The following is a 12,633-nucleotide window of genomic DNA, read 5'->3' as shown; positions in this document are numbered from 1 at the left end:
CCGCCGCCTGAGGGGCGGTCGCTGCTCCCGGCCGCCTCCCGTTGTGCTCAGCCTGCGGCCCTGTTCGCCGCCCACCCCCGAGGGGGCACTCCTCGCCACCCCTTTGGGAACAGCGGGTGTGGGGAGTCGGTTTAGTGGTTAGCACCAGAGGGGGCCGGGCCCTGCAGCTCCCCTGTGCCTGCCGTGTTTTTTTACCAAGTGTCTAGGTTTCGCTGGGACAGAATCATAGACTGAGTTTTCTATTCAGGAAAGATGCACCTGAGAAGACTGCAGTGCTCGACTTGGTGGGAACGAAGTTGGTAACACTTTGGTTTAGTCTGTGGCCAGTCCTGGTGTGCAGGTTGTCACAGTGATAAAGGTCTTCGGCAGTTTGAGTTAGCCAGGTGCAGAAGCTGGGAGGAGCAAAAGCCAGGGCAGCTGACCCACCCCAGCCAACAGAATTATTCCTTACCATAAACATCACACTATAGATCGGGGAGTTTGCTGGGGAAAAGCTGTCCTTCTTTGATGGTCAGTCTCCATGGAGGGTCTCGCCTGTTGTGCTCCTGACTGTTGCACTTCTGCTGGAGCTGTGGCACTCACGGTGTTTGTTATTTAGCATTCACTGCTGGAACGAACAGCTCATGATCATTGTGTGGGCTGAGTACAACTGTGTATTTTATATTAATATTGGTACTAATATTAGTTTCTTATTAAAGCTGTTTTTATTTAAACCCAATTCCTCTTCCCCATTCCCCTCCTCAGGTTGGGAAAGGTCATTAGGTGGTAGAACAACTGCCTAAACAAAGACACCAGGTTAAGTTATAAAGTATGTTTGCTTGTGTTTCAACTGGGCAGTTAGTAAAGGTGAAGTGGAATGTCTGATCAAGCTCTTCGATGTGCTGGTGACCGAGTCCAGCAGCCGCTTTGCTGCAATCGGCTTTGACCGTAACATTTTCAGAGACACTCTGCACACCGCGTTTGGCATGACAGATGACGTGATCTTGGACAGAGGTGAGACTGATAGGTCTAAGAAAGATGTAAGATTTTGGTTTTACATTGTTAACCCAATGAGCATACCTAGACAAAATAGTGCCTAGTGCCACTTCATTCCTGTAAGGACAGCAAAGGAAGAGTTTAGGAGCTTAGGAGTTGCTGAGTAAAAGGTAACCTTTTTCTTTAGACAGAATAGTTTTCCATTAGTTGAGAGTAGCTCACACTCCTGTATGAAGGAGACCAGCCAGAGGCAGCTGTAATGCTGTCCTGTGGCTTTCTGCCCCAGTCCCTACAGTATTGCAACAGAAGAGGGCTGCATGGTGGAGCTGCATGCACTACTGCTGGTGGACAGCTCTGTGTCGCGTTGGAGGTCCCAGAACGGCATTCTGTTAAAGTGGGTAACTTAAGGATAGAGGGTGCTGTGAAGAGCACTGAAGGGGCTACGCAGACAATACAGGGAGATGAGAGTAATGAGCCAGATAACCCCTTGAGAATACAGTGATTTCATGGATTCATATAATGTTGCTGTTAAAGTCACGTGGATGATCTCTGATGTGCAGGTGTCCAGAGGAAGATATGGAGGAGGCAAGAGTCTGCCGTTCTTTTCAGTCTCAGGCAGCCACCCCTTGGTTCAACTTTCTCCTGTTCCCTAGCAGGAGTAGTATTTAAACGCCATAAAATAAAAACCTGTTGCCATTTTATGCAACAAGTCAAGCGTGGCTTGGGAAATACCTTACATGGACACATTCTTAGAAATTATTTTCATGTTTATATACAAAGGGGCTCATTTCAGTTTGGAGAAGCAAACCTGTTGTTTTCCAGTTCCAAAATGCTTGGCTTTGCATGTAGAAGTGTTCCTGTAGCCAACTTAGTAATTAACATTCTAAAATATGAATTATTATAGATGTTAGTTGATGCTTTGAATTGTGTCTTGCATTTGAAGTACTGTATTACAGGGTGTATGAATAGCAAAGCTGCAAGATCAAAAGTTTCTTACTTCAGGGAAGGGAGAAGAAAAAAAAGATATTGATACCTGAAAGACAGGAGAGGGTTATTTTTCTTTGTATGTATTGTTCCTAAGATTACTTTCCCCAAGATTTTCTGAGACAAACCCTAGTAATTAAAATTCTCTTCTGTGTGCAAATATGCCTTAGTGTAAGGGATATTGGTTTATTAGGGTTACATCTGCACGGAAGCATACTTCCTGTAGTTGTTTAAGTCAGGAAAACAACAATTTAAGCAAAATGTCTTATCCCAGCAGGATTCTGGAGTGGCAGATCAGTAAACTGAGGGGTGAAATCCCCTTTGCTGTTATGGGTTAGAAGGATTCAAGAAGGGTAATCATACCTTGATGAAAGCAGAGAACCATCTTTATAAAAATATGTTTTTATATTTTCATTGAATTTAAGAAAATATTCTTTTGTTTGTGTTTCTGTATTGTATCAACTTTAAATGTATGTAATGCACTTCCCAGTGTTCCGCACTTTTGACAAAAACAAGGATAGCCGCATCAGTGTGGTGGAATGGGTGGAAGGCTTAGCAGTATTTCTGCGGGGGACACTGGAAGAAAGGCTTAAATGTAAGGTTTATCTGTATGGTATTCAGTAGTAATAATTTAATTCACAACTATTATATTAAATGTTGCTTTAATTATAATTTAGTAGTTACTCTTATAAGGCATTTGGTAATTAAAGAGTTTTCTTATATATAGATTAACTCAATGAAACTGAGTTCTGAAATTGCTTCTCTGAGACAAGAGGTTTTTCTGTGTAAGCTGCCATTATTGTAGCTGCCCCCTTATTTTGTTGCTGACAAAAACTAGCATTTGAACTGCAGCTTGTTCTACAGTATACAGTTTTGACAAAATATATGTATTTGTATTCACACACAAAATTAGAAAGTAACAGATGTAGCTCAAGAGTGATTTTGGCAAAATAACACAGTCTCAAGCCAACCGAGTCCTGTGCCAGCATTCAGTTACTGGCACAATGGGGACACAGCAGCAGTTGCATTAATTAGAGCAGTTCTTCAGCTTGGAAGCATGGATGGAAAAACTGAGTCTGTTTGTAAGATGATCATGACAACCACCAGAGTAATGATGGAGAAAGATAGGGGAGAAAAAATAGCAAGAACTCGAGAATTTTCAGCATTTGTAGGGAAAAGTGTAATAGAAAAAGGAGAATGTCAGCATGTTGTCTCCATAGTCCCAAGGTTGCAGCATCAGCCTTCCATAGTGCACTATATAAATTCATCTTGAAAGTGGCCTGGGATGACACAGCTCTAGGATATGTGCCCAGGATGCCAGTACAGCTACAAGCAGTGAGATACGCAGCTGCTGTAAGCACTATAGCGTGTACTGGAGCATAGTGACACACGGTGCTGGCTGTCGTAAGTGGCTGCCAGTACAGTTTTCACTGTAGCCTTATTCTTTGTTAGGAAAAAAAAATCCTTGTATCCCAAAACTGAGGATTTTTGTTTGTTTGTTTAAATAAGCTTTGTGAAGGAGAGTGAAGTTTATTATGGTAGTAGATTCTTGATTCTGGGGAGGTAGAAACAGTTAGATAAATTAGGCAGATACTTATACTTGAAATACTTTGTTACAGAGATTTCCTCTTTGCATTAAGGGATGCTCTCTTTTCCATGCTAGTACAGCTTATTCTTTTCCCTTTATTTTTATGACCCAGCTTCTGAAATAACTAGGATGTGTTTTGTAGGTGCAAAGCCCTTCTGATAGAGACAGCTGGTCTCCACCAGGGGAAATTTGGTTTCTAAACCAGAACCTCATTTATATTCTAAATTGATGCTTCTAGAGAAGTTAAGATCTGTAAGTTACTATGGTTTCTGTGAACTGAAGATAATTTGAGTGGAAATTGATTTTAACTATGAAAGGTAAATAGCTAATACTTGACTAGTATGTATATCAAAATGTGACACATTTCATATATAAATATTCTATCTGATAAATGTGGCTTAATAGTTATGCTGTACAACATGTAATTCCCATTTTCTATCTATAGGTGACAGCTTTAATGGTGTGTGCTATAGTTTGTATGAACTTTATATTAATTTATCTTTCAAAAAGACTGTTTTGAGGTTTACGACCTAAATGGTGATGGATACATTTCAAGAGAGGAAATGTTTCAACTGCTGAAGAACAGCCTTCTCCACCAACCATCAGAAGAAGATACAGATGAGGGAATTAAGGATCTGGTAGAGATAGCACTGAAGAAAATGGCAAGTACTTACTCATTGTGATACCTGGGTGTCTTTCAAATATTCATTGACTGAACCTCAGAACATTCCTGTGAGGTAACTAAATACTGTGACTCCTTTACAGTGGGATTCTGAGCCACAGAGTTAGATTCATACTTGAGATAAACAAGTCTCCTAAGGAAAGCCAGAAATACAACTCAGATCTAATGAGTCCCCATCCAGTATCCTCATATGAAACTGTTAATTTATTATGTGAATGCATTATAAACTTTATGTATAACCTAGCATGTGTATACGTGCATACACACATGTATGCCCAGTCAAAACAAAAGCTCCGTCAAAAGAGGAAAATTCAAAATCTGCATTTATTTGTGTTGGGCATCTGCAGTAGCTTTATTATTAAGTACAGTTGTGTTTTATCAATTGATCACAAAATGTCTCTAATTTATATATTCTATTATTATTTAAATATTCTATTAGAATATTAGATTGAAGGCCATTAATGTAAAACTTGTCTTACCATGATTTATCTAGCATATGCAGATCAGCCAGGGACTGTGTTTCAGCATTTTCATTGAATCAAGAAATGCAATCTCCACTCCTATGGTGGTGTTCAAAAATCTCAATTAAGACCAGGTCTTGAATGTTAACTTCTTTTATTTAACCCCATGTTTTCTATTTCTCAGACCCACCCCATTTGCTGAAAATGAAAAATCTCAGCTGAAAAGTCCATCTTACCTTTACTTCTTGACAGCCCTGCGTCTAGTTTCACACCAAACACAAGCTATGACTCAGCAATTTATTAATCTTTGGAGTACCTCCATGTTCAGCTTTCCTGCAGGTTGCATCCAAAATGAATACTCTCATGTCTGGGCAGTTGATAAGTGGGCTATGCTAGTCCAAGCACAAGCAGTGTCCTCTAGAGATAATGAAGTCTTCATATATGTATAAACATACATAAACTAATCATGTACATAATCCTGGTACATAAGAAAGCTCCAATACTTGTTTGAAGAATGTCCAGACCTGATTTGGCTGCTGGGCAGTTGTCAGAGTAGGATATTGCTGATTGCAAGTCCGTGTCAAGTGACTAAACAACTAAATATTGGATATCCAAAAATACATTTGTGCGGTCCATCACTCAAGGATGAAAAAACTACTGTTTGAGCAATTGCCAGTAGGTACAACTGTATTGTGACCAAGCATACATCCAGTCCCATGATAACCACTTTCATACTTAAAAGTATTTGTAATAACATGCTTATGCCCTGCTCTCCTCTGGGCTGAGGAGTGTAAAAGGCAGAGTGTACCCAGCTGCTTCTGTTTCTCTTTGACACCCAGTGGCAGAGAGATTCCTAAACAAGAACAAGAAAGCCTGTCTGCACAGCTCCTTGCCTCTGCTTTTCTGGCCATTAGGACCTAGGCTCCCTGCACGTACATCAGCTGTGATGGTTCCATGCCTTGATCTTCAAAAATTTTGGTTTAGCCCTGTGCCTTCAGTACTAGTCATATCCACCCATGTATCTTCACTTAAAACCTTTATTTAAGGTGTCTTAAGCTGCCATGTCTGTAGAAACAAGGTTTTCAAATTGCAGAAATACTGAAAACACAAGGATGCTTTTTCCACCCCTAGAGGAATATTCTGCTATGCTGCGATTCTGCAGTACAAAAGAAGTGGCTGACATCAGCATACACCAGTGTGTGCTTCTGGGTGCTGTACGTGAAAAAGGCAAGGCAGAAGTATGTCTACTAGAGAAACCACTAGGGCCAAGTATTTCTAGTCTCATTAATAGGGTGCAGGTACACTCATGCTGTAAATACATATAGAGAACATATCCTAACATTTTCTCCTACTTTTCTCAGTGCAGCTGTGCTTGAGATTCATCCATGCAGTTCTCAACTCAGCCTCTTCGCCTATTAAAGTTTTGCCTTCTCTGGAATTCTGTTAGCAAAGCTGTATGAGAGAGCTGAGCTTGCTCCACCTTTTATGCCTTAGATAGGGGCAGATAATATGGAGACTAATGGCCCAAAGCAAATGATTTTTGTATACACTCAAACTAAAAATAGAATCTATATAAATAAAATGTCTGCTAAACAAAAAAGACAGTTACTACAAGCGATCCTCCTTTGCTGAAGCGTCCCCTTCCTTTTGTAGGACTATGATCATGATGGCAAGCTTTCTTTTACGGACTTTGAAAAAGCAGTCAGAGATGAAAATCTTCTTCTAGAAGCCTTTGGACCGTGTTTGCCAGACATAAAGGTACATCAACCTTGATTTAAAAAAAATCTGTTCAAATACTTTGTGCTATTGGTAAGGAGATGTACGTATTATGGCATTAACTGTCATTACATGGGGCCTGCTGAAGTCAGCGGAGAAATGTTTCAGTTGTGAGATCTGTGTGTGCTGAGTTTGTACCTACCTTTCACAGCACCCATGTTTCCTTATGCACTGGCACCAGAGAATTTAAGGACATAATTACTCAGTGCTTGACTTTCCCAACGCAGCAATATAGTGAATGATCCTCCATGAGCACCCTCTCAAACTAAGACCATTCTCTTGAATTGTTTATCTGAAAGCTCTCTGGGAATACAACTTTTATTTTCCTTTCTTTGGTGCCATTGGCAACACTGTTGTCACCTCACAGCCTCTTTTGGAAGAGGCTGGTAATTCTCTGAAAAAAGTATCTTGAGAGTGTTCTTCATCTCAGTGTGGCACTGCTGTTTTTTAATTACATCTAACTGGGCTTTATTTATTAGCAATACCTCTAATTCAATTCAGGTTTTTTTTAAATGGTAATTTAGAACATGCTCATTTTCTCAGTGTTGAAGTTCAGCTGTGGAAAGCATTTCTGCTCTGTAATAAAGATTTATTTTTTTTCTGAACCCAGTAATCATTACTCTATTTGAACTGCATGTCATTTTAAAGTCCTTTACTTAATTGTAAATAAGCTTTTTTGTTATTTTTGTCTTAAAACAGAGCATTATGGCATTTGAACAGAAAGCGTTCCAGGAAATTCAGAAACTGTAACTCCAAGTGGAATACTGTTGCAAGAGGGGTTTTTTCCCCACCATTTTTCATGGTATAGTAAAAATAGTAACAGTTTCAAGGTGCTCCTACTTTTTGGTATTCCTTTACTGTAAAAGCTACTGAATAAACACAATTTACTTCTGTTACTTTACCCAAATACAATTCTTCAGTGAGTTATGAAGTATGTTGTACTATGAGGTACACAGGACCAGATTATGACAAATAATATTGTACTAGTTTGTTCATTCCAAGAAACAAATTGATACAATTTTTAACAGGAAACTACATGGAAATACAGTATAAATTTTATTTTTACATTTCAAGGAAGTTTTTTAAGCTATGTGCTTTAAGAAAGAACTGTTGGAAGATGCTGCCAGCAGTATCTATATTCTTCTTCTCTGCTTTAAAAGTGGCTTGGCTGAGCTACTCTCTGGCTTTTCCACAGATGTTCTTGAAACAGAATCAGCTACCTAAATTGTGAGAGGAAAAAAAAAAAATCTTAGTAAACTGTAACCACTACTGTTTTGTAAGTAAGGCCACGTCTTCAACATCTGAGTATTGGGAGTGAAGTATTACTATAATCCCACTTGTATTGAGTTTTCCTGCAGAAAAAGAGGAAAGAAGTAACACGAAAGGCAGCATTAAACACAAACGAGAGGAATCTTGGAAAATAGAAGTGTTAGCAGTAGCACCTTTGTATTTTAACTCCACAAACTGATTTCCCATACTCAGTGAGAGATTGTTACATATTTTATCACCCTTCTCCCTATCAGAGGTGTTTTCAAAGTAAGGTTTAGTATAGTAAATTCAGGTAGTTCAGGAAGAAAAGGGAAAGGGAAAAATGTGTGTTTTGACACACGATACTTTAGAAGTATATTTAATATAAGGAGTGCCTATGTATTGATTTGACAAGATAAGCTCTTTCAAATCAGACTAGTTATAGTCAAGAGAGCTTTTTCATACCTTAATTTAAATTGAGAGTGTTATCAAGAGTGTTTGACCTGCTAGTTGATCGATATCCTCCATAAAAGGTTATATACCTAAATACATGCCTCTCAGCATAGAATTTGTGGTTCTATAATTTTTTAATGCCATAAGTAGTGTTGGGAGTAGAATTGCATTCAACTCTGATTATTTTTCTCTCCCTTTTAATCAGAAATGAGATACAGTTACCACACTGGAGTCAGCAGGACTAACCTGCAAATTTATCACACCTCCTCACATGGAAAAAAAAAAGTGCGGTTCACTAAAAATCAGTTAGGACCATGCACTGATATTAATACTTTCTGAAGTGTAGTATAAAAGGTATGGAGTAGCATGGCCCGTAATATTCTGAATTATGAAATAATTAAGTAGTAAGAATGCTAGCCTTAAGTGGCAAATAAACTGATAATACATGTTGAATTAAGTTCTCTTAGGGCCTGTTTTTATGGCAAACAAGTACATAATGTGTACATTCTAAAACATCAGAACTTTCAGAATCCATACCTCTTTCAGTTTATTTCGAATTAATGAGGCTGAAGTATTCAATGAATCATCGTCCATATCCACTTTAGGTACTTCTGGCAGCTGTGGGCCAATAATGACTTCAGTATTGTCCACACTTGTTCCCTTGAGGGAAAACTTGTTGCCTTCTTCTCTCCTCCTCTTGCGTTCTTGCAGGTGAGTTGTACGAGGCAGAAACCTGTCAACTCCATTAGCAATCAGAACTGTTCTTTGCTGCATTAAAGGAGCTGGTGGAATACGTCGTCCTGGCTGTACATTTAGAGTCAGAGATGCGCTCTGACTAAAGTACCCAGAAGTTTCAGCACAGTTGTTGTCATACTGGGGAAATGTCAGCAGGCTCTGACGATGGTTCCCAGGTGGAAATCCTGTGTTTTGGGATACCCTGTGCAAACTTGTAAAGCAGGATGGATCCCAGTTACCAGTTGTACATGACCCTGGAGTACTCCACAGGCAGCCAGAGTTCTTTGAGATGGTTTTCTCACGCTCCTCTACTTTCTTTGACACCAAGCAATCTTGAAAACAACAAAAAAGTAGCTTCGCTATTTCATGTCATTATCAGTTCTAACACATAAGGAAAACCATTTAATACAATTACAGAAAAAATACAAATGTTTTTTCATGCCCAGCCACCTTTCCATGATTCTTTTTTCCAAAGTGGCACCTTTCAAACAAAAGTTTTTGAGCCTAGTCCTTCTGCTGGCTTGCAAGGAGTGCCAGAGCAGAAGTATTTCAGTAGTTTTGAGAACACAAGGAAAATATTTCTACTGTTGCAAATCAGTGATTTTTACCTCCAGTTACAATTTCAAAAAGGACAGAGTGTCTTGAAACATTGAAAAAACAGGTGGTTTAATGTTAAAAATCAGTGATTTTTACTCCCTTTAAATATCCTCATGCAATAAATACTGAAAAATTATGAAGTGCAAGAAAGGACAAGCCTGTGCTCAGCAATTCACTTATTTCTCAGCTTGCCCAGCCTTCAGTGCTGCCTGGCAGATCCACAGTCCATTAGCCTTACCATTCCTGCAGTGCTGATATCAGGCTGGAGGAATTTTTTGTTGACATTTCTGGTACAGTCACCTTCCTTACAAAACTGTCCCTCTGGGCATGCCTGAGTAAGCTGGAACAAGGGTCAAAAGACAATCCCAAAATTCCACCAGTGCTTGAAATTTCTTATAACATTTTGAAAAGAAAACAAAAAGAAGGAAATAGCTCATTATTAAACCTGGAGCAAAACTGAAGCTCTTAACCAAAAGTGAAATATTGCTTTGAAAAACATACAGCCCTCTAAATATTGAAAGATGTCTCCATTCTGCTGCAAAGGTACTTAAAATGCGTCTTTGAAACAGCCAGATACCAAGCATTTTCTTTAATGGGCACTAACCAAAACCCCACCTACCACTGAAGTGAAAAGATGCTATAGGAAATTTAATTACAAACCTCTTTGATTTGTTGCTTTTGCGATATACTTTCTTCTGTCCTGCAACTTCTCCCGAGTTTCTTGGACCGTTTCAAATTCTGGAGCATAGCACACATGCAGCAAACTACCAAAGAAACTTCGTTCGTCCATTTTTTTCTTGGCCACTCTGAAGGAAATGAAATTGTATTGGCAAGACTGAGGATTTCACTTCAACTCTCTAGAATCTTAACAGGTTATAAATAAAGAAGGTGTAAAAGATTAAGAAGCAAGAGGCAGATACTGCCCTGTCCAATACCTTGCACACTGCAGCTTTTGGAATTTTATAAGATAAACTTCAGTAAATTGCTCTGCTGGATATTCATCTAGAGCGTGATACTCTTCAATGGCACCATATAATGCAAATTGTTCCACTAATTCCTTCATAACACCTAATGCAGGAACTCCTTGTATTAGTAAATAACGAGATTCCAAGTTGATAGTATAAACCTGGAAAATAAAAATAGAGCATTCTAAAATATTCACATTCTTGCTTTACTGCAAAAGTAAGGAAGTTGTCTCTATTGTTCCTCAAATCCTTTCAGGATGCTGAAAATCCCTCTGTACTCTATTTGACTTGGGACTCTTGCTGGAGCAGTAAGCGCAGAGTTGTCTGGGACCTCTTCATCACTGAGCAGGAACTGAACTCCAGCTCCTTCTCAAAGTAGAACACAAATTAGAGTTCACCTTTCTCCACCAGGTCAGTGCTGCCACTTGATGACTCAAATCTGTACATCTCTGGCCAATTTCCTTGCAAAACTGACCAGTAACCAGTTGATATGAGGCACTGTCAAAACAGAAAAAAAACCCACTGTAAAACCTGTCCTGTTCACAGGCAGAGCCCACACAGGTAAAATGCAGGGAAGAAGAAAAAAGAGAAAGAGGAAAAAAAAGAGTACAGTGACTTCTTTGGGCAGATCATCCGTGTGCAAAGCTGCCTCCTCACTACAGTGATCAAAGAGCATATGTTTCTAAGACAGATAAAAGTGAGATGCTGAGAGAATCAAGGTCTTCCCCAGCAGGTGAAAAAACCAAACTACTCTTTTCTGCTTTGTGTAATGAGATAACACAGGCTCGGAGGAAAGCTACAACATACAACAGGTAGCTAAACCGTAACATCATACAGAATCTATTTTTATTTTGTTAAAAACCACTTAGGTTGCATGAGCTACCCATCCTTCTCCAAAAACAGCAAATGCAGAACAAACAGGGAACTGCACAGGAAACCAGCTGTCAAACTGCCATCATAACCAACACGTTCTGCAAATAGATCACATAAATTGTTCTTGTGATGGCAGTTTACTCCTAACCCGATTTCTTTCTCAAGTCAGCCCTAGAAGGTGCCATTACAGCGCACCATGCATTAACTGCACACACAAAAAGTAAATCCAACCTTTTTGCTGCTGTAGTGAGAAGTTCCTGCTCTGCAGCTGGCAAGGCCCACAAAGGATGGCCTTCCTCTCGTGCCCCCAGGCGCTCCTGGGCACCAGAGCATGAGGACAAAAACAGCGTGGTGCACGTCAGACCTGCCGAGTCCAGTGGCACTGCAGACCCAACTGCGTGGTGGCCATAACAGCAACACTCGGCTCCTTCACTTTCCTCACACTGTTCTTAGTGTCTGGTTTTGTATTTTGCACAGAACTAGACTACTTGTGCTATGTGTGGCTTTAAGTCATTTCCTACAGAATACAACGTGGGAGTCACTAGATTTACCAGACTCAACTCCAACTATTCCTTCTGCTATTTATTTAATTTGGGGGTTTTTTTTGGCATAAACAGGTTGACGTTTTAAGGTTGCAAACCCTTCACGCAACACAGCTGCATACCCAGGCGCAACAGAGCTCTGCCCCGATGGCAACGCTCAAAGGGGACAATGCAACCGTCGGGAGAGTTTAGCTAATAAGGGACATGAAATGTCTCAATAATAAGAAATAAATTTCTCCAAGGAACAAAACCAAGTTCCTGCTTTGATTTTGCAACCCAAACGAGACGATTCCTCTCCACTGACAGGATGACTTGTGTAATAATTAGGATGTGACCGTGTCGCACGGTAAGGCTGCCTGAGCCCGCGCCCCGAGGCGCCTCAGCAGCAAGGGTAGAGGAAGTACCGAAAAACACCCAGAACGGGGACAAGCACTAACGAAGGGGACCTCGAGAAGAGGGGGCCCCCGAAAAGCCGCAGCCTCCAGAGGTTCCAGCCCGCTCAGCGCCGGCAGCCGCGGCGGCCCCGACACGGGGGTGGGCCCAGGGAAGACCCCGCCCGACCTCACCTTCACGGCGCGCGGCCTCCGGCCCTCCCGGTACTTGGCGCGCGACTCGCAGACCCCCAGCTGCGCGTGGTGCTTACAGGCATCGCCCAGCCCGCTGCCGGCTCCGCTGCTACCGGCCGCCATCTTCCCATCACCCACTCCGCTCCGTGTAGGCAGCTATAGCTGTCACGCGGGAGGCCAGGCAAGCA

The 12,633-nt window shown here is 40.7% G+C and overlaps 2 protein-coding genes across 2 annotated transcripts; one reads left to right on the top strand and one right to left on the bottom strand.

The window, feature by feature from the left end:
* Positions 1-837: 837 nt before the first annotated feature.
* Positions 838-7,216, top strand: EFCAB1 (EF-hand calcium binding domain 1; the record flags this gene model as incomplete). Its single annotated transcript, XM_010189784.1, has 5 exons — positions 838-993; positions 2,450-2,554; positions 4,058-4,209; positions 6,344-6,448; positions 7,166-7,216. Coding segments are annotated over 5 exons (569 nt in total), but the record flags the coding sequence as incomplete, so codon positions are not given.
* Positions 7,217-7,599: 383 nt separating this feature from the next.
* Positions 7,600-12,568, bottom strand: RBM48 (RNA binding motif protein 48). Its single transcript, XM_010189783.1, has 5 exons — positions 12,446-12,568; positions 10,435-10,625; positions 10,160-10,305; positions 8,705-9,234; positions 7,600-7,686 (listed from the first exon to the last, which is right to left on the bottom strand). Exons 1-5 carry the CDS (start codon positions 12,566-12,568, stop codon positions 7,600-7,602), a joined length of 1,077 nt encoding a protein of 358 aa, XP_010188085.1.
* Positions 12,569-12,633: the final 65 nt, after the last annotated feature.

This window comes from Mesitornis unicolor, unplaced genomic scaffold, assembly GCF_000695765.1.
Source record: "Mesitornis unicolor isolate BGI_N332 unplaced genomic scaffold, ASM69576v1 scaffold37878, whole genome shotgun sequence".
Taxonomy (NCBI): Eukaryota; Metazoa; Chordata; class Aves; order Mesitornithiformes; family Mesitornithidae; genus Mesitornis; species Mesitornis unicolor.
This window is presented reverse-complemented; position numbering and strand designations above follow the sequence as displayed.

Bases quoted from the DNA above. Each gene is read 5' to 3' on its own strand.
- RBM48 (XM_010189783.1), bottom strand. From the start codon at position 12,568: ATGGCGGCCGGTAGCAGCGGAGCCGGCAGCGGGCTGGGCGATGCCTGT. The intron at 10,626-12,445 runs GTGAGGTCGGGC...TTTATTTTCCAG, and splicing joins GGAGGCCGCGCGCCGTGAAG to GTTTATACTATCAACTTGGA. The intron at 10,306-10,434 runs GTATTGGACAGG...CATTTCCTTCAG, and splicing joins CAAAAGCTGCAGTGTGCAAG to AGTGGCCAAGAAAAAAATGG.